At 53.1% G+C, this 21977-nt stretch overlaps 1 protein-coding gene across 3 annotated transcripts in view; it reads right to left on the bottom strand.

Annotated features, from left to right (window-relative positions):
* Nucleotides 1-21977, bottom strand: part of CCDC40 (coiled-coil domain containing 40) — a 47063-nt gene that overhangs the window by 7339 nt on the left and 17747 nt on the right. For all 3 annotated transcript variants that reach the window (XM_046677541.1, XM_046677543.1, XM_046677544.1), the window contains 8 exons: nucleotides 19093-19214; nucleotides 11124-11367; nucleotides 10861-11043; nucleotides 6467-6712; nucleotides 5336-5549; nucleotides 4121-4290; nucleotides 3892-3983; nucleotides 1271-1391 (listed from right to left, as the gene is read on the bottom strand). In XM_046677541.1, coding sequence (XP_046533497.1) covers nucleotides 1271-1391; nucleotides 3892-3983; nucleotides 4121-4290; nucleotides 5336-5549; nucleotides 6467-6712; nucleotides 10861-11043; nucleotides 11124-11367; nucleotides 19093-19214 — 1392 coding nt within the window. The remainder of the gene's footprint in view (nucleotides 1-1270; nucleotides 1392-3891; nucleotides 3984-4120; nucleotides 4291-5335; nucleotides 5550-6466; nucleotides 6713-10860; nucleotides 11044-11123; nucleotides 11368-19092; nucleotides 19215-21977) is intronic.

Below are 21977 nucleotides of genomic sequence, written 5' to 3'. Positions count from 1 at the left end.
GCGGACTGCAGGGCACGGGGGAATCTGAGGATGGCGGAAATGTTTTCTGTCGTGAAGTGGTGGTGGTTTCATGGCTGTTATGTCTTTTGTCAAAACTCACAGGGCTGTATGCCACAGAGGGTGAACTTTTAGTCAATAAAATACCTCAATTTAAGACAAGGCTGGCAGACTGACTACACCAGCACTGCCAAGGCTGTGGGGACACAGCCGTCCTCCCATGCTTCATGGAAGAGGCATCTGTCCCACCCTAGTGCAGGGAAGAAGCTACAAACTCTTTGACCCAGCCATCTTACTGCTGGGAATCTAGCCTACGGAAAACAAACAAACAAAAACCAGCAAGTAAGGGCATCATTGTAACATTGTTTATAGACACAAAACAACAACAAACTGAAAATAGTCTGAACGGGCTCCACCTGCGAATGTTTCCATAAATTACCATGTATCCACGGTACACTCTGTAACTGGTAAAGAATGCCTTAATGTCCACATCATTTTTTTTAAAAAATAAGTTGCTGAGTTATATGTGAAGATCCTATTTTTGTTAAGAGAAAAATCGCCACCAACTGGAGGGGCGGGAGAAGGCAGCCGGTGCGCGCGGGGACGCTCCGCGGCGGGGTCCTGACCGGCCACAGCAACATGGTGGCTTCTGTGGTTTGAAAAGCCAGTTAAGTGGAGCGTTTTTAAAACTTATCAGTAGCATATGCATTTGATCATAATTCCTCCAAACTCAACAGCCAGAGGGGCTATGATTAAAAACGGCATTGTCAAAGTGATGTCACATTTATTTTTATTAACTGCTCTGATTTGTATCCTTACGGCCCTGAACCTTTGACTCAATGACGGCCTGTGATTTAATTACCGGCCTTTTTTAAGGTAATGAAATCCAGCTAAAGATGACAGTGGAGAGAAACACACGGCTCCGAGGGAAAAGATGGGTGCATTCTTTGAAGCTATTTGTTGAGCGAGACTTTTTTTTGGTACAATAGTGGGATACATTTCATAAACAGGTGGTGAAATTCAGAGGTCACAACCAGCGTTTAAAAATATCGGAGTGCACTGACTGCACGGAGTAAGGATAAAATGGTGGTTCATGAAATACCGTGCATAGAGCCGTGTGGCCTACAATTATTTCAGTGCAGTGAGGACAAAAGCTGGACAGACCCTGATGTAAGAGGACCCAAGGGAACAGTGCATTTCGCTTGTGCGCTGTGTGGGAGCAGGTCCCTTCCCGGGTCCCCAGCCCCCCTGCCCCCCACCCGCTCCCACCCACCTTCATCCTGTGGATCTCTGCCTTCATGGCCCGGATCTCTGTCTGGCCGGTCTCGGAATCCACTGAGGCACGCATCTCTTTTGCCAGTTGGATTTTTTTCTCCCAAAGCATGATCTGGTGTCTTTAAAGGAAGGAGACCAAGTGTAAGAGCTGGAGAAATTAAGGAGATTTCTTTCTGATGCTTCGGTGAGCTCATGCGCGAAGGACTCACTCAAAATGGAGAACCCACAGTGCAGTGATTGACACTCAGGGCTGAGCGGAAACTGAGCGCCGTGTTCCATACTTGGGGGTGGGCTCCGAGCAGGAGGGTCAACACTGTGACCAGGTGTGATGGACTGCAGGAGACCCTCGGCCCTCCTGTCTGAAGCGTCACGCTCCTGTGGCTGGGGCTGTACGTGAATGCCCAGGCACGGAGCGAAGGGCTTGACTGTGAAATAGGAAGACACTGCCCCATTCTGGGACTAGGAGGTCAACAAATCCCCCAGGCCTGACATCCTCTCTTTTAAGTTCTGCTGGCCTGCCCAACCCAGGGCAAACGGGGCTGTCCCATCCTGGAGACCGGAGTGGGCCTGGAGCCTCAGGGGGTTTCCGTGGGGATGGCACAGCCTGGGGTGGAGGGTGAATGTGCGGTCCTGCTGGTACCTCCCTCTCTCCTCCCTCTCCTCTCCACACCCCAGAAGCTGTGCTCCCCAAATACAGTGCTGGGGGATGCGGGGTTGGGGTCAGGTGGGGCTCACAGGCTGGACCCCATAGACACCCCCCACTTCTGGGGAAGGCCCACTGGCATCCTGGGCAGGGGCAGGGCCGGCATCTGGTTTGCCAGGGACTGAGGGGGCCGAGGGTGGTGGGAGGGATCTGTGCCCACAGACACAGTCACAGCCCAGACCAGCTGCCAGCACTGGCCTCTCCTGCTCAGGTATGGCGCCCCGGCCACATGTGGCTACGGACCACTTGAACGTGGGTGAGTCTGAATGGCCGTAAGTGTAAAATACACAGCAGATTTCAAAGACTGAGTATGGAAAAAAAGAATGTAAAATTCAAATTCCAGTGTCTACCAAGAAAGTTTTATCGGAACACAGCCGCATCCATTTGTTTTGTGTGGTCCATGGCTGCTTAGAGCTATGACGGCAGAGCTGAGGGGCTTCAACAGGGACCACAGGGCTCGAAAAGCCAAAAGTATTTACCATCTGGCTCTTTACAGAAAAGGTTTGCCAACTCTTGAAATAGACAAACCTCTGGCACAAAGAGAGGAAGAGCGAGAAAGACAGACAGAGAGAGAAAGATGGACAGAGAGAGACAGCAGCATGTGTAACTTTAGGAGGAGCTGAGAAAAGTGAATGTAAGTGATAGACGTTGACAGAAGCAGCAGCAAAAAGCCTGAAGAGGGTAACAGCTTAGAAGCTGCTAAAATGCTGGCACAGTCACCTGCTCCCTGCTGTGCTCTGAATGCTTGTGTCCCCCCCACAGTGACATGTTGGAATCCCGATGCCCAACGTGATGGAATTAGGAGGTGGGGTTTTGGGAGGTGACTAGGTCATGAGGGTAGAGCCCCATGATGGGATTAGCACCCTCATAAAGGGGACCCGACAGAGCCCCCTTGCCCCTTTCACCCTGTGAGGACACAAGGAGAAATCTGCAAGCCAGAAGAGGGCCCTCGGCCGGTCATGCTGGCACCCTGACCTTGGACTTCTGGCCTCCAGAACTGGGAGCAGTAAATTTCTGTTGTTTATAAGTGCCGGGTCTGTGGTGTTCTGCTGCAGCAGCCCAGACGGGCTAAGACGCCCTGCAGAAGCATCGGCCCCAGGGTTTATGTGTAGGTTCCATCAAACTCCAAGAATGGCTGATGCCTCTGGCGCTCAGCCCTTCCAGAGCACATGGCATCGCTCACGACGCACCCTCAGTGGAGGTGGGGATCACGTGCACGGACAGAGAAAGACAGCCACGGAAGTATAAATGCCTCAAGGGGAAGCACGTCAAACAGCCCCATTTGTGTTTAGAAAAAGCAGCAGCAGAAAAAGAAGTATACATACACAGTGGTTTTCTGGTAAAGGAAGAGAGCTGGAATTATGTGTGACTTTCCCTTTCAACTGCGCACACACTTATAGCTTAAAATGCTGACAGTTGGGGATGGATTACTCTTACAATCAGGCACCATAAAAATAATATAATTTTCAAAAAGTTTATCCCAAAGAAAGCCTCTCGATTTCCAGTGATAACTGGTTTGGTGGGAGGGCTGCCCCTGGGGGCGAGAGACCAGAGCCCTGCAGTGACGGCCAGCTGTTCTCTGGGATCCTCCAGCGTGGGTTCCAGAACCGCTCCCCAGGCGGTTTTAAATGGACGGTGGATGCCCACGGGCTCCACAGGGCAGTGGCATTTAGAATCAGTGCACCTGGGGCTGGCCTGGTGGCAGCGTAGTGGTTAAGTTTGCACGCTCTGCTTTGGCAGCCTGGGGTTCACAGATTCAGATCCCGGGTGTGGACCTAGCACTGCTCGTCAAGCCACACTGTGGCGCCATCCCACATAAAATAGAGGACAATTGGCACAGATGTTAGCTCAGGGAAAATCTTCCTCACCAAAAAAAAAAAGAAAAAAGAATCAGTGCACCCAACATGGGCACTCACTCTGCCTCCACCAGGTTGTTCAGGATGGCCGCCTTCTCCTCTTTGAGCTGGTCCAGCTTCTCCTGCATCTCGATGGTCTCTCTCTCAGAGGCCTGCATCAGGAGGGACGAGGGCGGCTGTGGGGTGCACGCTGGAGGACACGTGTGCCCACATACGTGCCCCCCTCCGTCAGCCCTCGGGCCAAAGGGCCAGAGACCGTGTGCCCCGGCTCGGGCCGAGGGGAGCCGACCTTCAGCGAGCGCACGAACTCATTCTCGGTCACCAGGTTGTCCTGCTGCAGCTCCTCGGAGCAGGTGCGGTTCTTGCTCATCAGCACGTTGAGCTTCTTCAGGTCGTTGTCCAGGTCCTTCATGTGGCGCTTAGTCTCCTTCTGCTCCTTCTTCTCCTGATCGATCTTGTCTGCGGCAGAGAGCGAGGATGCCGAGGGAGCAGCCCGGGGAGGGTGGAGCCCTGGCCAGCCCGGCAGCCGCATTCCCAGAGCAGGGGGCGGGGTCTCTCCTCACAGCACCCCTCCTGCCCGCTGTTCCTCGGGGTGCCCCCACCCCAGTCCCGTCCCTGCTGGGCCAGAGGAGACGGAAGCGGTTTCTTCCTGGCCACTTCGTTTCCAAAGCCGGACCCTTTGAGGAACTGAAAGGACCCTGGCATGGATGACCAATGGGGGGGCATGTGTGTGTGTGTGATGATGGAGGGCAAGCTCCCCTCCCCTGCGGACACTCAGGCTCCTTGCACTTTGGGGACGTTGTCCACACTCAGACACTGAGACTCCAGGAAGGCGAGCCCTGCCCCCCGGCCCTGTCCAGGCCGAGCTCAGGAGCCAGGGGTGGAAAACAGACCCTAAACTCCAACAGGCGAGTTTGGGTGCCCCAGGGGCAGAGCAAGAAGGTGGCAAGAGCGCTGGGAAGAAATGGTATATGATGTGTCCAGGAGGAGTGGGCCCAGACCACCGAGCAGCATTTCCCGTGGCGCCACGTGGCGGGGCTGACCTGATGGATCCCTGGTCAGAGACCAGGTGGGACCAAGTGGGACCAGGATGCCTCAGCGAGTGGCCATGTGGGTGGATGGTGGCCTGGGAAGGGTGTCCGCTCCCTCTCTGGACACCTTGGCACGTTGGAGACCCTTGGGACCCAGACCCAGTCTGGGCAAGACAGGGGCTGGGGGAGCCCGGGGACCGTTTTCCAACTTTCCTCTCTCTGGGAGGCCTGAAGTCTGTGAACTTAACAAGTTCAGTAAATTTTCTCAACAACTTCCGCCATGACTGCAAACTGGGTGGCCAGTCAGGGCACCGGCTCATCTTTACGCAATGGGATGTGAGCCCCGTTGTGGTCTGCTGTGAAGCTTTGTGAACGTAAGGCGGTGGGCTCCACCGTGGGCACCCCGCCCTGGGAGGTGGGCCCCCGCCCAGCCGCGGAGTCGCCTCGGCCGCCGAGCGCAGGGCAGCTCTTACTCTCTATTCGCAGCTTCTTCTGCTCCAGGATGTGGAGCTCCTTCTTGAACATGGCCAGGGAGCCCAGCTGCTCCTCGCACTCCTGCGTGGCCTTCACCATCTCCTGCTGCAGGCGCAGCCAGGTCACCTGGGCCTGCGTCACGCGGGCGTTGTATTCCTCGATCAGCTTGGTCAGCCTTTTGATTTCAAGCTCCAGGGGCCCCATCTCTTCCCCCTGAAAAGCAAAATGAGCCTCCTTGTTTCAAAGGTCTGCTTTCTGGGTGGGCTGCCGAGGGCTGGGACCCTGAGCTCGTGCATCTGTCCTGGGTGGTGGAGGCGGGGCAGTATTCAGAGGGTAGGGCCTCATCATTGGGTTCCCTCTCTGAGGGCCCTGGCCACGTGCCCTGGACCCGCTGTGGGAAATACAGGTCACAGGGGACTCTGAGGCCCCCTCCTCTTGCCCCTGCTGGCGTGGCCCCAACAGGCCACAGCCATATAAGGGTCGGCAGGGACCCCGTACCCCAAAGGGGCTTTGAAAGTTGTCTTTTAACAGCACACCGTCAGGGTCAGGGTCTTCACTCCCTTAGAATCCATTTGGGTTGGGGCTTTCACAGGGCCCTCTGGATTTTGGGGTCTACCAGAGAGCACACCCCCAGCCACCTGTCCCACTCCGGGACTTGAAGCCCGGGGGGGTCCTTAGGTTAGAGCTGCCTGGATAACCTACAGGACTCGTCAGACCGCTTGCCTCAGAGGGTCGAATCCTGCCCACCACCTGTCTTTGTATGGTCCAAGGCCCATACAAAAACTCAAAAGAAGAATATCTCGTGCCAGGTGAATATGGAATTCAAATTTTAGTGGCCATAAATAAGGTTTTATTGGACATGGACACGCCCATCTGTTATGTACGGCCTATGGCTCCTTTCTCACGATGGCAGGGGTGAGCTGGTGGCAACAGCGACCATCTGGCCCACAACACCTGTCACATTTATTAACTGGCCCTCGACAGAAGAAGGTTTGCTGACCCCTGACACACAGCTTCCCACACACTCGCCACTTCACTGGGGGCAGAAGCTCATGTCTACATGGAAGCAGTTCCTGAAATGGCCAGGCGCACATATCAGCCAGAGGTGCCTCCCCGGCCCTGGGGCTTACCCCCATCTCGGAAACCATCTGCTCCAACTGCTTGTTGAAGAAGTTGATGAGGCCTTGCTTCCTCTCGATCAGGATCGTGCGCCTGGAGATCTCTTTCTCGCTGTTGGTGATGAGGACGTTGACTTTTTTCACTTCCTGGTCCAGCTCGGCCAGCGTCTTCTGATGCATGTCCAGCCTGCAGCTGGTGTTCGTGATGTCCAGGGTGGTCTTGGCGATGTCACCGTCAATTTTGGAAAGATGTGTCACCTGAATTCGCAAAAGGAAATGTGTCTGAACATTTCTTTTCCAGGGGCTCCATGTGAGCCGGCTGGCCTGCCAGGTCCTCGAATGCCTGGAGAAGTTCCAAAGCACGAGCAGGAGTGGGCTGGCTTTCTCTCCTCCTCAAGGACCTGGCAAAGGACCTACTTGCTGGAACCCTAATGGTGACTTCTCACAAAAAAGGAAGATAACATTATTGTTTCTTCTTCTTAAACAAACAGTAACATACCTTGTGGGGAAATGTGAAAATACAGGCGAGGAAAGAAGAGAACATCTTAATCACCCACAATTCTGCCACATGGCTAGCCACCACCATGTGGAATCCGTCCTCCCCTCCAGTCTTCACACAAACCCCCGGCTTCCCCCAAAACACAAAAGCAGGATCACACTTTACACATAGATTTGTAAGCTGCCTTCTAATTTGACAAATCTTGTCTTCTGCTCTTATGTTGCATCTTTTTTGCTGGCCGTGCAGTACTCTGTCGTATTTGAAACAAGGAAGCAAGTCATGGTTGCCGTTAGGCATTCCCTCAGCCGCTCGACAACCGTCAATTGAACGCCTGGTGGCTGCTGCAGGCAGTTGCTCTGTTTGGTGAAGAAACCAAGATTCCCGCCCTCTTTGAGCTTGCAGTCTGTTACCAAAATCCCTAGTCTAAGTAATGCCGTGGCAAACACTTAACAATGACTTCTAATTTTCATTCATGGGACAGATGTCCTTACACTCTACTGAAAACTGGACACAGTCCTGGAAAGAAAAGATCCCATTGTATGCTGTGAGCCCTGGGTCTCGCCAACCTTGGGCTCTGGGGGTGGAGCAGCCGAGGGCGCCTCGGGGCCGCCGGCTGCCCTGAACGTCTGACCAGCCCACCCAGCCTCCTCTGCTGCTCTCAGAAGACAGATTCGCTGGGATGCCCTCCTGCGACAGAGGGTTTATCATAAGGACATTTGTGAAAATCAGGAAGGGAGGCAGTGGCAGTGCCAGCCGCTAAGGCTCACTCTGGGAACCAGGTCCTTTACCCTGGTCTCTGTGGCTCTGCTCGGACCGCACCAGCCAGCCCTTCGCCCCCTGCGGCCCATGCAAAACCTCAGCCCTCTCACGGCCCGTGGCTCCCAGGCCCCCAGGGTCATCTCGGCTCCTCCGCCCATGACTGGGCTGGGTCTGTGTCACATGCACTCTCTGACTGGCCACCATGAGTGACTTTCCAGGACACTCAACATTCCTAAGTTTTAAAGCCAGACCCTGCCCACCTGGAGCAGAAGCTTCCAGCATCTCAAGCCACCCAGCTCCCCGTGATAAGGTTCTTGGGCCCTCTAGCCCCTCTGCGCTCAGGCCATGCCCCACCCCTCTTTCTTTGCCAAGATTGTCTGGGATCGCCGGGGTCTTCACATGGGCTCCCACCTTCCTCTTTGCCCAGCACTCGCCCAGCCCTGTGGGGGCTTCAGATCCTAGGCCCCTTTCAGCCACCAGCCAGACCAGCCAGAACACCCGGCCTCTCCAGGCTCTGGTCCTGGGCTGTTGGTTCTCCTTGTTGAGAGCACCCTGGCCCCTTCCCAGGATGTCAGCACTGCCCCTGAATTAATGGTCTAGACCCCACCATCGACTGTACCCACACTCCATCTGGACCCTGCTCTGGATGAATCCGTCCATCCACAGCCTCTGCTCCTTGTCCCAGATATGCCCCGCCCTGCCTGCCGCTGGCCCACTGGCCCACTGGCCCGTGAGGTTTTTGAGGAGCTCAGAAAAAGAGCCCCTTTCAAGAGCTCACTTGCTGGTCCGGGGGCAATTGTAACGCAGGAATGTTGGCCCGAGACTCTCTACTGCCCTCCTCTGGACATCGGTGGTAGTACATGTGCCACACCCACCGGCAGCTGGGGCCCTGGGGACCCGCCTCGGTGGGCAGGTTACTCCACACCCACTGTGCTCCTCAGCTTCTCCAGTGCACCCCGGGGCCCCTACTTTTGCTCCCAGTAGGTGATCTTGCCCTCACTTCCCAGAAGAAGGACCAGCAGGCCTCTGCGGGCGTTAGCCAGGACGGCCCAAGGAGACCCAGCAGTGCACAGTCTTGGTTCCAGCCCTGTCTCCCCACTTCCTTGGCACAGCCAGTCCAGGAGTCAGCTGCCCTCCTCCCAGGTGTCTGGGAGGGGTGAGGCCTCAGGCCGCCAGCCAGGTAAACAGCGGCTCTGACCCCTGGGAGGAGAGGTGAGCCCTGCTGGTGGGCGACCCACCACTTTTGGCTCAGCTGGGCCCCCTCCTGACCAGTATCCACCATGACAACAATGGTGATGGCTGACATCTGGGGCGCACGGCCTCTGGCCCTCCCCAGGCACGAATTTTTGCTTGAATTTTAATAAAAATTGCTCAAATTTTAATAAACGGTTAGATTTAATCCTCTGACACCTTCGAGGTGTCTTGTACCAGGCAAGAGAGTGAAGGCAGAGGCCCAGATGACACGGGAGCAGGACTCACACTCTTGACCTAAGGCCGGAGAGGCCCCGGCTCCCCCTCCTCTCCTACCTCTCAGAAGGGCCTGGGTTGCAGCCATACAGGTGGAACCTTCTGGTGGGGCTGAAATATGTTCATGTGGCTGCTGTTACACAAATTGACGAGGTTGGACAGGACTTGGCTCCCCCACTGAGACTTAAGTGGGGAGCCAGGGACAAGCCCTCTCCTGGGCTGTGCCCTCGGCCTGGCACAGGGTGTGGTGGCCTCAGTGGGATCCTCCGAGGGGACCCACTGACACAGGGGACTCCAGTGGGGGTCCCACCAAGGGAAGAGGCGAAGAAGAAACAATTCAAGTACGGAATTGCTTTCTGAGGACACAGGGACCCCATCACAGTGCGGAGTAAAGCAAGACCCCTGGGAGAGCAAGAGACAGCTCATGGCAGGGGTCCCAGGCCGGGAAGGTCAAATCACACTCCGGGACCCCCAGGCCAAACCTCGGCGAGCAGAGGCGCTGGAATCTATTGAAAATGCTCCCACCCTTCGACCCAGGGCTTCCGCTGCAGCAATTCATCCTTACACATGTAGGCAAAGATGCGCGAGCAAGCATGCCTGGTCCTGAGTTATTCACAATATTGAAAACCATGAAGCAGCCTGACGTGTCTGCCAAGAGCGTCGTTAAATGAGTCCTATGTTGTTTAAGGTGTGCGTCCATGTGTGGGCATGTTTGAGTGTGTGAGTATGTCTGTGTGTCTGTGTGAGTGAGTGCATATTAGTGTGTCTGTGTGAGTGTGTGTGCACATGTGAGTGTGCTTGCTCGGGTGTGTGCATGGGGATGTGGATACGCAAGTGTGTTCCTGCGTGCGCATGTTTGCTGGCATGTGTGAGTATGAGCACGTGCATTTAGAAAAATTTCCAGAAGGAAATATACCGAAAATTTAGAAGAGATTATCTCTGGATGGTGGAGTTACAGCTGCCTTATTTTCCTCTTTATTTCCTTTCTGTGCTTCAGGTTTTTGTTTTTTTTTTTAAAGATTTTATTTTTGGGGCCGGCCTGGTGGCACAGCAGTTAAGTGCACATGTTCTGCTTCTCGGCGGCCTGGGGTTTGCCGGTTTGGATCCCGGATGCAGACATGGCACTGCTTGGCAAAAGCCATGCTGTGGCAGGCGTCCCATACATAAAGTAGAGGAAGATGGGCACGGATGTTAGCTCAGGGCCAGCCTTCCTCAGCAAAAAGAGGAGGATTGGCAGTAGTTAGCTCAGGGCTAATCTTCCTCAAAAAAAAAAAAGATTTTATTTTTCCTTTTTCTCCCCAAAGCCCCTCAGTACATAGTTGTGTATTTTTAGTTGTGGGTTCTTCCAGTTGTGGCACACGGGACGCCGCCTCAGAATGGCCTGATGAGCAGTGCCATGTCTGCACCCAGGATTCGAACCGGCGAAACCCTGGGCAGCCGAAGTGGAGTATGTGAACCTAACCACTCGGCCACGGGGCCGGCCCCTATTTTTCAGTTTTTTTACAACAAAAATGCATTGCTTTTACTAGAAAGAAATGAAAAGTGAATAGACATGCTGAGGCCCCCTTGCTCACACTGATTCCGCTGTGTGTGGTCTGCTCCCGCTGAGCGCCGCCTCCCCGTGCCCACGGTCCCTGAGGGCGCCCGTCCCCCGCGGCTGCGGTGTGAGGAGGTGGCATACCAGGTTGGTCTTCTCCTTCTGGATCTTCAGGATGAGCTGGTAGAAGTACTTGGTCATCTTGTTGGAGGTCGTGTGCTCCTGCAGCTTCTCCACGATGGAGGCGTCCGTCTTACTCCTCAGCTCCAGCTCCTGCTGGGCGGTCTGGTGGATGCTCTGCAGTTCGCTCATCACCGCCGCGTATTCCTGGAAGGGAAGATTCAGAGGGCGGCCGCTGTTAAGGAGGCCTGGCAGGCAGGCGCTGCCGGGTGGGGCCGCGGCCGTACCACGTGGGCCTTGCCCATCTCGTCCTCCGTGGCCTGCAGCGTGAGCCGGTAGGTGCCAAACTCGCTCTGCAGCGCCTCCTGCTTGCTCAGGCTCTGCGCGGTCAGTTTCTGCATCAGGCTGGCTTCCGTCTCCACCCGGTTCAGGATGCTCGCCAGCTTCTCATTCTTTTCCTCCTCCTTCACGATGGATTTCTTATAGGCTTCGATCTCACCATCGATGGACTTGACTTGATGCTGGCATTCGCTGCCGAAATCGAGAGAGTAAAGAACACCAGTGCGTACGGTGGCCCCCACTCAGAGGAAGCTCACTGAACGGAGAGGAATAAAGTAGGAAAACAACTCTTACAATAGTAGCCGAAACTTGACTACTATTTTCTAATATATTAATAGAACTAGCAGCCATTTCAAGCCCAGATCTAAAAGTCTTTTAGTATTATGATTATAGGAGAAGGAAGGGGAAGGGAGCTAAGAACTGGAGTGGGCTCTGTGCTGTGGGGTTGTCACCCGCCCGTCCTCTGCAGTCATGACGATGATGCTGGAAAGGAAATGCTGTTACTCCAGCTTCCTTGATGTGAGCACTGCAGCTCAGAGCATTTGAGAAGGGTGCTCCATGGCCCTAGTAATGGTGTGGCTGCGAGAAACCCTCGATGGGGGTCCCTTCAAATTCTACTGTTTACCCCTCAGTGTGCTGGCCGTGGAAATACCTATAATTAATGTCAAGTTAAAAATACAGATACTGATAGACAGATGGCCAACAGGCACATGAAAAGATGCTCAACATCACTAACCATTAGGGAAATACTAATCACAACTACAATAAGATATCACCTCACACCAGTCGGAATGGCTATAATCACCAAGACCAAAAACAACAAATGTTGGAGAGGGTGTGGAGAAAAGGGAGCCCTCATACACTGCTGGTGGGAATGCAAACTGGTGCAGCCACTGTGGAAAACAGTATGGAGATTCCTCAAAGAACTAAAAATAGAACTACCATACGATCCAGCCATCCCACTACTGGGTATTTATCCAAACAACTTAAAATCAACAATCCACAGTATCATATGCACCCCTATGTTCATTTCAGCATTATTTCCAACAGCCAAGACGTGGAAGCAACCCAAGTGCCCATCAACTGATGATTGGATAAAGAAGATGTGGTATATATACACAATGGAATACTACTCAGTCATAAAAAAGACAAATTCATCCCATTTGCAACAACATGGAAGGACCTGGAGGGAATTATGCTAAGTGAAATAAGCCAGATAGAGAAAGACAAACACCAGATGATTTCACTCATATGTGGAATGTGAACAAACCCACGGACAGAGAAAACAGTTGAGTGGTTACCGGGGGGGGGTGGGGTGGGCACAGGGGGTGAAGGGGAGCACCTACGTGGTGATGGACAAGAAATAATGGACAACTGAAATCTCACAGTGACGTAAACTATTATGAACAATTAAAAAAATTAAAAAATACAGATACTGGATTATGGAATCTGAGCTTGTGTGTGTGTGAGAGGTGTGTTTTCGGAGCTGTCCCGCCGTACTTCACACATGCCTTACAGCATCTTATCCTTCGAATAAATTCATATTCAAAAATTCAGAAAGGACTTTCTTCTTGAACTAGAATAATAGCTTTGACATTTTTCTCACATCTACTCCAGGGCCTTCAATGCTCTTCCCAGCAACCTGCTACTATCTCTTAAATGTCTTCCCAGATATATTCCACGCGTATATAAGCATTATGTTTGTGTGCACATGAGTGTTTCTTTCCACTTAAAAAATTACAGGTGGTAGCTTATATATCCTGTTCTGCACCTTTCTTCTTCTCGTGCTGTGTCTGAGATGATCAATACCAGTGCACATAGAAATCTCCTTAATTCTTTTCAGCGACCAGAGAGTATTCCAAATGAGGAAGTGTCATAATTTCATCACCCTCATTGATACACGATTAGGCTCTTTCCAGTTTTCTGGTCCTTTTTTAGTTTCATCAGTGTAGCAATAAACATCTGTACACAAAGAAAAAGATCCAGGAGAGATACACCATGTTCATTCGGCAGAAAATTCGTTATCGCTAAGATGTCAATTCTCCCCAAACAGACCAGGAGACTCAGTGCAACTCCAGTCGTGATCCCAGTGGGCATTTTTTCCCCAGAAATTGACAAGCTAATTCTAAAATTTATGTGGAAATCTAAAGGACCTAGAATTGCCAAAATAATTTTGTAAAAGGAGAGCGAAGACTGCCCCTGTCTGATTTTAAGACCGTCTGTAAAGCTATAGTCGTCAAGCACTGTGGTGTTGGCGGGAGAACAGACAGACAGATCAGGGGAACAGAATAGAGAGTCCACAGGCTGACACACACCAACACACGCACGTATGCCCGCTTCATCTTTGACGAAGGTGCCACAGTGTCTCAACGGAGAAAGGACAGTCTTTTGACAGTGCTGCCAGGACAACTGGAGAGACACGTTGAAAAAAGACCGAACCTGGCCCTCACACCATAACAAAAATTAACTTGAAACGGATCGTATACCTAAATGGAAGAGCTGAAATGATAAAACTTTAGCAGAAAACATAGGAGAAAATCTTTATGGCAGGTCAGAGTCAGGCAAAGGATTTCTTAGAGAGGACATAAAAAGAATGAACTATGAAAGAAAAAAAATGAATAAATTGGACTTCATCAAAATTGAAAACTTCTACTCTTCAAGAGATGCTGCTGAGGAAATGAAAAGACAAGCCAGACAGGGAGAAAAATATTTTCAAGATGCACATCTGATAAAGGACTTGTATCCAGAATATATGAGAACTCATAACTCACTAATAAGATAAACCACTCATTTAAAAATGAGCAAAAGACACTTTACCAGAGAAGATACATGCATGGCAAATAAGCACACAAAAAGATGCTCACCGTCATTAGTCATTAGAGAAATGCAAATTAAAACCTCGATGTGACACCACGACACATCTACTGATGGCTGGATGTAATGGCTAAAATTAAAATGACGACACTATTGGGTGTTGGTGAGGACGGGAGTCCCTGGGAATCTCGTACACTGCTGGTGGGAATGCAAAAGGGGACAACTCGCCTTGGAGAACACCTCGGCAGTTTGTTATAAAGTAAGATATACACTTACCAGCAACCCCCACACCGAGGTGTTCACCCGGGAGAGAAGGAAACAAACGTCCACACTAAGACCCGCCCAGAGTGTCACAGCAGCTTTATTCACGATACTCCCACACCAGAGACATCGGCACAGCCATCAGCTGGTGAGGAGATACACAGGTTTGACGTATCTGTGCAGTGGAATACTATTCAGCAACAAGAAGGAAGGCACCACCGATCTCGTAGCACCAGGAGGGCTCGAAAAAGCATGACGCTCAGTGAAAGAAGCATGACAAGAAGAGCCACATGCTGCAGGCTTTCATTTACATGACGTCCTGGAAATGACAGGACTCCAGGGACAGAATCAGACCAGTGTTTGCTGGCGGCCGGAGGTGGGAGAGGTGCTGACTTTGGGGGTGAAGGAAATGTCTGACATCTTGAGTGTACGGGGGTCACGTCCCTCTGTCCATTTGCCAGAACTCACTGCACTGTGCACTCCAAAAGGGTAACTTTTGTACATAAATTAACCTCAATAAACCCGACAAAATTAAAAAGGTACTCATTTTCTTTTTAGGAAGTAGCAGCCTCATAAATGTCTAAAATCTGACAATGAAAATAAGATGTCCAATTTAAAAAGACAGTTACAAATCATACGACGGAAGTCTGAACGCTCGCTACAGCATATGCGTGGGGGAAGAGCTGCCTGCGAGGACCTAAAACGCTAATAAATTGTCCTTGTCACAAAAGGAGAAAGAAGCTTTTTGAGTTTTTCTGGCTTGTTTTGAGAAGTTTCACGTGAAAATGACTCGTTTCCTTTGAATGTATGACTTTCAGCGTTTCCTGAGGTCTCAGTAGGGACCGTTCACCTGTGGTTGGGACCCACTTTTGTGCGATTTTGTCACTAACGTTGCAAAGATTCGATGGGTAGCCCCCATCTCTAAAGGGCCGGTGTGGCGGGGACCGTCTGCTCTCCATGTCACAGGCTGGCTTCACCCATGGCTGCTGGGTCCAGTCCATGAGACATGCCCTCCAGCCTCGGGGAGCCCCGGCGGGGCACGGCCACTCTGTCTCCTTGAGCGGGAAGGGGGGACGGGACACGATGTGTCGTTAGGGCAATCCCTAAGGGTCTCCCCCACACCCCTTTAACCAGCTGCTCTCTGTGGTCGCACGGTGGGCCTGGTCTCCAGGGTTGCAGGTGTCCTAGGGCACAGTGGACGTTGGCGGTGACGGGCGCTACCTGCCAGACCCCAGGCTGAAAGAGGTCCACTGCAGCCGCCCCGGCAGGGCTCTAGTCCAGCTCACCCCACACTGCCTTCCACTCCCCCCTCCTCTTCCGCAAACGTGGGTAATGACAGAGCCGCCCTCCGAGGGTCTGCAGGGCCAGGCCAGACCAAGCTGAGCACGGCCTGTCACACGGGAAAAGGGCAAATCGTGTGCCATTATTGCCTTGCTCTGGATTCCACGTCTGACCCTGTTCAAGGCTGAGTGGACGGAAGGACCAAGGCTCCCCCGTGGCGACTGTCGACCCTCCTCCTGCTCTCCCTTGCTCCGGCGGGCGACCCACCCCCACACTCCGCTCTGAAGGGAACTGTCCGCGGGAGCTGCCTCTGTCGTTGTTAGGATTCAGGGAAAAGGAAGCCTGGAAGGTGTGGGGCCCACCCCTCGGCTTCCTTGTGTCAGCCCTGGACCAGCTGAACTGAACGGAAGCACACGTGTCAGCCTTCCCCCTGCATTCTTGTGTCAGTGTGCAACGCCCCTGCGAAACGGGGAAGACGGCAGGGAGTAGCTGACAAGGAACGCGCCGGCTTTCAGCTAAACTTGCAGCTTATGTATGAGACACGTGGGGGCAAGATTATGGTGCCCCCCTCCACCCAAAAGACAGGGAAGTCAGATCGTTTTCCAAGAGTTAAATTGTGGAATTGACATTAGGTGAAGAGACAAACAAAGAGAATGAAAAAGAGAAAGTACCAGATTTGACTGGAACCTAATTAAGGACATGGAGTTATCTGGAAAAATCACATAAGCATCAAAGTGGGGGGGAGGGTGATGGAGGAGGCAGGACTGGCACAGACGCAAGCGCCCCGGGAGGGCTGCAGGGGTACCTCCTCCTGCGTGGCCGGGCTGCCTGGTGCTCCGGGGAAGAAGCGGGAGGCAGGCAGGCTGGGGCCTCGACCTTCCTACTGCTGAGCTGCTCCCTGAGCGGCGGGCCTGTGTTCGTTCCCAGATAAGCATCGGGGGCTTTGGTGCTTACATTTCCTAGTGGACACGAGCAAATTGGCATTCTCATTTCTCTATCAGCCTCTGGCCAGCATTCACCAGATGCATTCTCGACGTGACGGCAAAAGCCAGCTTCAGAGCCAGCGGGGCCTGGTCCGCAGGGACCTCACAACGCCCAGACAGCTGCCAGGTGCTGGCATCGTGGCCAACTTCCTGACCATCCACCAAGAATATCAGCATTTTCATCCATTTTTTAAAAAATGGACGAACTCATTGAACATCGATGAGTTGGTATTGGGTATTTGGTTCAGTTGTTGAACTGGCCTAGAATTCATCGGCAATGCAATATTTCAATTTTGCAACGCCCTGACCTTCTGTTAAGCAGTCTCGGGTTTCCTTCCTCAGACCCATCTAGGTGGAGACGGCACACCTCTGCAATTACGATTCACAATTCTCCCAGCATCCTGCACAGCCCACGCCTTATGCGAGGTGGGCCTCGCTCCTCTGCAGCCGGCGTACGGAGTCGCGAGAGGACAGCTGAGCTGCACTCAGCACTCTACCCCCTGTTGTTAGAGGGGGTGTGCCTTTTGCTAAAATATTCACTGAACATTCCATGCACACATATTTTAAAAACATGATATCATTTTTTTCTTCAATCAGATTGGCACAACCCAAAAGTGGGATAGCACACCGAGCTGTCATGGGACTTTGGAACGCCGCTGGTGTGACCATCACAGCCTTACTTAGAAACACCTGCCAGACCTGCGCATGTGCACACCCTGGAACCTGGAGCTTCCAGGCTTGATAGAGAATATAAGTTACATAGCATAATATAAAATATAACAATCCTGGACACTGGTAGGTATGGCGACACCACAAGAGAAAAGGAGTGTGAATACCCCAGATACCCCCTGGGAGCCTTCCCCCTAGAAGCTCCCAACAGAACGCTTCGTGGTGGAAAAAGAAGGAATGAATGGTCTTTATATTTTAATTTGGAAAGATCTCCAGGACGTGTTGTTGAATGAAAAAAGCAAGACACAGAACCCCGTACACAGCACGCTACCTCGGTGCAACAAAGAAACGAAGAGCACGGATACCTGGATTTTCTCATGATGGCGCAGAATGTCTAGGGAGGGAAACCCAGGAAACCAGGAGCACTGTCTGTGGGAAGGGGCACCGGGCGATGCAGGACGGGGGAGGGAGAGAGACCTCACTGGATACGATTCTACAAACATTTTTAGCCAAGTGGCTGTATTATCTATTCAAAAGATTAAATTAAAAAAAAATAAAGAAAAAGGAGGGGTGGCCAGGCCACATCTCAGAGACGCATAGTTACAGCTCGGGGACAAGGCGAGGATGGAGGGGGGCGGGGGGCACTCTGGGTTAGTCCTGGAAGCACAGGAGCGCTGGACAAGAGGGGGTCCCGGAGGTGGTACCTGCACCCCAGTCCTTGCAGGGGAGCGTAGGCGGTGAACCTCAGCCTTGACCGACTCCAGGTCCACGTCAGGCAGAAGGAAAATGCTGCCCAGATGCCAAGGCCTTTTCCGCACGCAGCAAACGCTCCGGAGGGAGCCCCGGCGAGGGCAGGGCAGGTGAGGCCTGCGTCCCAGCCCCCCAGCCCCCGGTGGCCCTGGTTCCTCCACCTGCACATTCAGAGGGAATTTGCCATCACAGTCCCACAGCTCTCCCTTTGGCTTTACGTGGTTGACTCAGGGAGGCGGAGGAAATGAACACTTTTAATTCAGCGTTATTCGTGTAAAAATGTCCTGTTTTAAAACAATCATACATGCCTTTTTCGTTTGTTTGTTTGTTTGTTTTTTAATCATAAGACCAGGAAGGAAAATTCTCTCCTCGTCTTGCAACCACCAGAAACCGTGCTGTAGGACTGACAAAGCGATTCACTCATTCACTCCTTCCCGTGTTCAGCGACTCTTTCGGGGGCACCCGCTCGCTGCCAGGCTGTGTGCTGGGTGCCAGAAGTGGAGGCCGAGTTGAAGCCACCTCCAGAACTGGGGGATCACATCTGGGTCCCCATAACCCTGGGAAGTTTGGGGAATTAAGGGGGCACTGTGCCTGGAGGCCCCCGACCCAATACCAGGCTCAGGCCACACGTACACCCCTTGCTAGAAGTGAGGGAGGGGGACGCGAGGAGGGGGCCTCCTGCTTCCCCTTCGAGGGGAGATTAAAACAGGATTTTGGTTGGAACGCAGCCCTGGGCAGCACAGCCGAGGAGGGATGGAGTTTCCGCACACAGGTGGTGAGGCTGCAAATCAAAGGGACACCTTTATCTCCCAAAGATAAATACCGCTTTCTCTTTCCTCTCTCTCATTGTTTCTCCTTAATCCTCCCAGGAAATCTGAGCGGGAAAGCTTTGCTGCCACTGAAAGTTTGAAAGGACTTAAGAAACGCTGAGATCTTGGGGAACAATACGGGAGCTTTCAGGTCGGAAGCGGGCTGCAGGTGCCCCTTTTGTGCTCCTTGCTCACCTGGGACGGGGTGGGAGTGCGTGGTCCACGCCCGGCCCGCCTCCGCCTTTCCCACACATCTCTCTCCTGCCCCGGCCCCGCCTGCCCCCTGAGCCCCCTGGCCCCACCACTGTGGCACACCGGAAGTGGGGGAGGCCCATCCTGGAAGCCCATACCTGAGAGCCTCCTGGATGGCCCTGTGAGCCTCGTCGCGGTGCTTCATGCCCACCAGGCTGGTGGCCCACTGCTGCAGGATACGCTTTTTCTCCATGGTGATGGCATCGATTTCCGTGCAGGCCTGCGGGGGGGAGTTGGGGTGACGTGCGTGTCGGTCTTATTTCATTTTGCTCAAAGCCCCAAAGAACGTCGAGAGCCCCGACTTTCCTGAATCAGCTCCTTGCCTATGTCACCCTCGCTTGTCTTTATCGTGCACCAGCAAAAGGATAACCTCGAAACAAAATACAGCCCTAAAGACTCCTGGGACCCCCGTTTGTGCCTTTACTCAGGGTCCCCTGGCACCCGGTGCCAGGGGGGCGAGGAGGAGGCAGCTGGCCGACATCCATCGACACCCGCCCCATGCCAGACCCCAAACACTGGGGTGAGCGGAGGTCCTTGATTCTCACTATGCTCCCGTCCACACACCGGAGCTCAGGCCACACAGGACGGGCGCAGCCTCGGTGCTTGGCACCCCTTCCTTTAAGGAGCCCACGCTGGACGGGGGGCCATTTGTTTGCAGAATGACGGCTGGATGTGAGCGTGCTGTTGGGAGAAGAGTGGCCTACCTAGACTGGGGACAAGGAAGCAGAGCTGGAGGGGCAGGAGGGTGGGGTGGACAACGTGGTCCAGAGGTGGGGACGGGATGAGCTGAGGCTGGATGTCCCAGATCGCAGTGGTGGTGGGGACCAGCTGGGATAAGGCCTGGGCCCACGCGGGGAGGGGCTTGAAATCAGGAAGAGGGCTCCGGAATTCACTGCAAAGGCAAGGGGGTCTCCCCTATGCTTGGGGGCAGAGGCTAAGGGCTGTTCGAAGAGTATGGCTGCCCGGGCTGCGAGCTCAGGGTTAGGTAGGCCACCTCGCCTCCTTGTCCCCTGTGTCCCTGGCTGTGACATGGGTACAGTAACAGTACCACGTCCTGGGGCTGTAGTATCAAATGAGGTGATGCCTATATGCCCAGCACGTTCTTGGCTCCATCACACTCGCTGTTTTGAGTGGTACCCAGAATGTCCTGACAGATCATCCCTAACGGAATCCTTGCACCGTTAGCGAGCTGGTGGAGTGCTGAATTACAGGCGGGGGCCGGCTGAGACCCTCATATGTCACTAGCATCTTCGTGTCCATGTCGAGCCCCAGCAGGGCCTGCTCACGGGGATGGTCCAGCCCCGCCTGGCAGGTGCTGGAGGACATCAGAGAGGACTCGTGCGCTCACAGGACGATAAGAGGGCAGCGCCGGGTGTGAAGGAAGCATCCCCCGGGGGAAGCCACTCTCGGTTGGGAGGGTTAAATCACCTACTCATCATTATTATGGAGCATAAAATGCATGAATTAATTATACTATGATCGGTGAAACATTTCCGTATTTGGGTAAGTTGTTCGCTGAGGAGGCTTCTGTGTGCCAGGGAGCAGGTTGTCACCGCCCCAAAGTGCAGCGGCAGGCACCTGAACCCACCAGTCTCTTCCCCAGGCTGGGCTGTGGGGCTGGCGGGCCAGGGGCGGGCATCTCCCCACAGTGCTCCCGGAGCCACCGGACAAGGGTTTGCTGCCCAAGCTGCAGGCTGAGAGGCAAAGATGAGGGCAAGATTCAGTCTTTGGATGTTTTAGACACCCTCCTTACTAACGAAAAATAAGTGAGCATTCTATGCGAATTAGAACATGCAAATAAGTTGGGGCCGGCCTCATGGCCAAGTGGCTGGGTTCACGCGCTCCGCTTCGGAGGCCCAGTGTTTCGCTGGTTTGGATCCTGGGCGTGGACATAGCACCGCTCATCAGGCCACGTTGAGGTGGCGTCCCACATGTCACAACTAGAAGGACCCACAACTAAAATATACAACTATGTACTGGGGGGATTTGGGGAGAAAAAGCAAAAAGAAAGAAAAAAAAACATGCAAAAAAGCAAAAAGAAAATAAATTGTCAATAATCCCCCGACTTAGAGTTAACCATTTCTAACACCCCAGTGTTATCTTCCTCTGTGTGTGTGTGTGTGCACCAAATCATATTCTAAATACTGTTTTGTAACCTAGAGTTAAAAATTAGCATATTGTGAACGTCAGCAAACACCTGCTTCGTTGGTGGGATAGCTTCCACCACGTGGATGTGTCCCCACGTGTTCCACCAACACCTTCTTTGTGGGACCTTTCTTTGCTATTACACACCACAAGTGTGTCCCCAGTGACTCTCCATCCGTTTGGTTTGTGGGGTTTTCAACATACAAAATTTTGCTCTCGTGCCTCTCTGGTAGTTTCCCGGAATGAAGGCCGAGCAGGGACGTTTGGGAGGGAGCAGGGGAGTGTCCTTGCCCACACCAACTACGATATTGTCTTTGAATAAAGATTTAATCAAGACCGATGTGCATTTTCACTATCAGCGCGGGAGGCCCATTCCCTCTGCCTTTTCTGTCTTTGCCATCGCGGTGGGAGAACGCCCTGCCACATGCTTCTCTATCATCCATTCCTCATTCATTCCTGCACGAATGTCTAGGGTGCGCCTGCCACGGGCCACGTGTGGTTCTGACGTGGGAATGCAGGACGAACAGCCCAGGGGTGGCCCTACCCCGGTGGAGACACACCCAGCAGGGAGCAGCGGGCGGCACTGAAAGACGTAACGAAAGAAAACTGCAGCTTCGGGTACACCATCACCGTGCAGCAGAAACGTGCCCGGGTCTTTCTTACTGATTTTTCGACACCTCTTGATACTACCAAATGCACTTATAGTTGAAAGCCTGTCTTTTCTGGTGGGTCTCCCGTCTTTTCCTTTTGCTGACGGTGTCGTTACCCACAGAACCTATGGTTGGCACGGCCCACCCTCCTTGCCTTTTCCTTTGAAGTGTCTGCTTTCGGTGTTATG

Source organism: Equus quagga, chromosome 11 (assembly GCF_021613505.1).
Source record: "Equus quagga isolate Etosha38 chromosome 11, UCLA_HA_Equagga_1.0, whole genome shotgun sequence".
Lineage (NCBI taxonomy): Eukaryota > Metazoa > Chordata > Mammalia > Perissodactyla > Equidae > Equus > Equus quagga.
The sequence above is the reverse complement of the archived record's forward strand: the minus strand, read 5'-3'. Positions and strand labels throughout refer to the sequence as shown.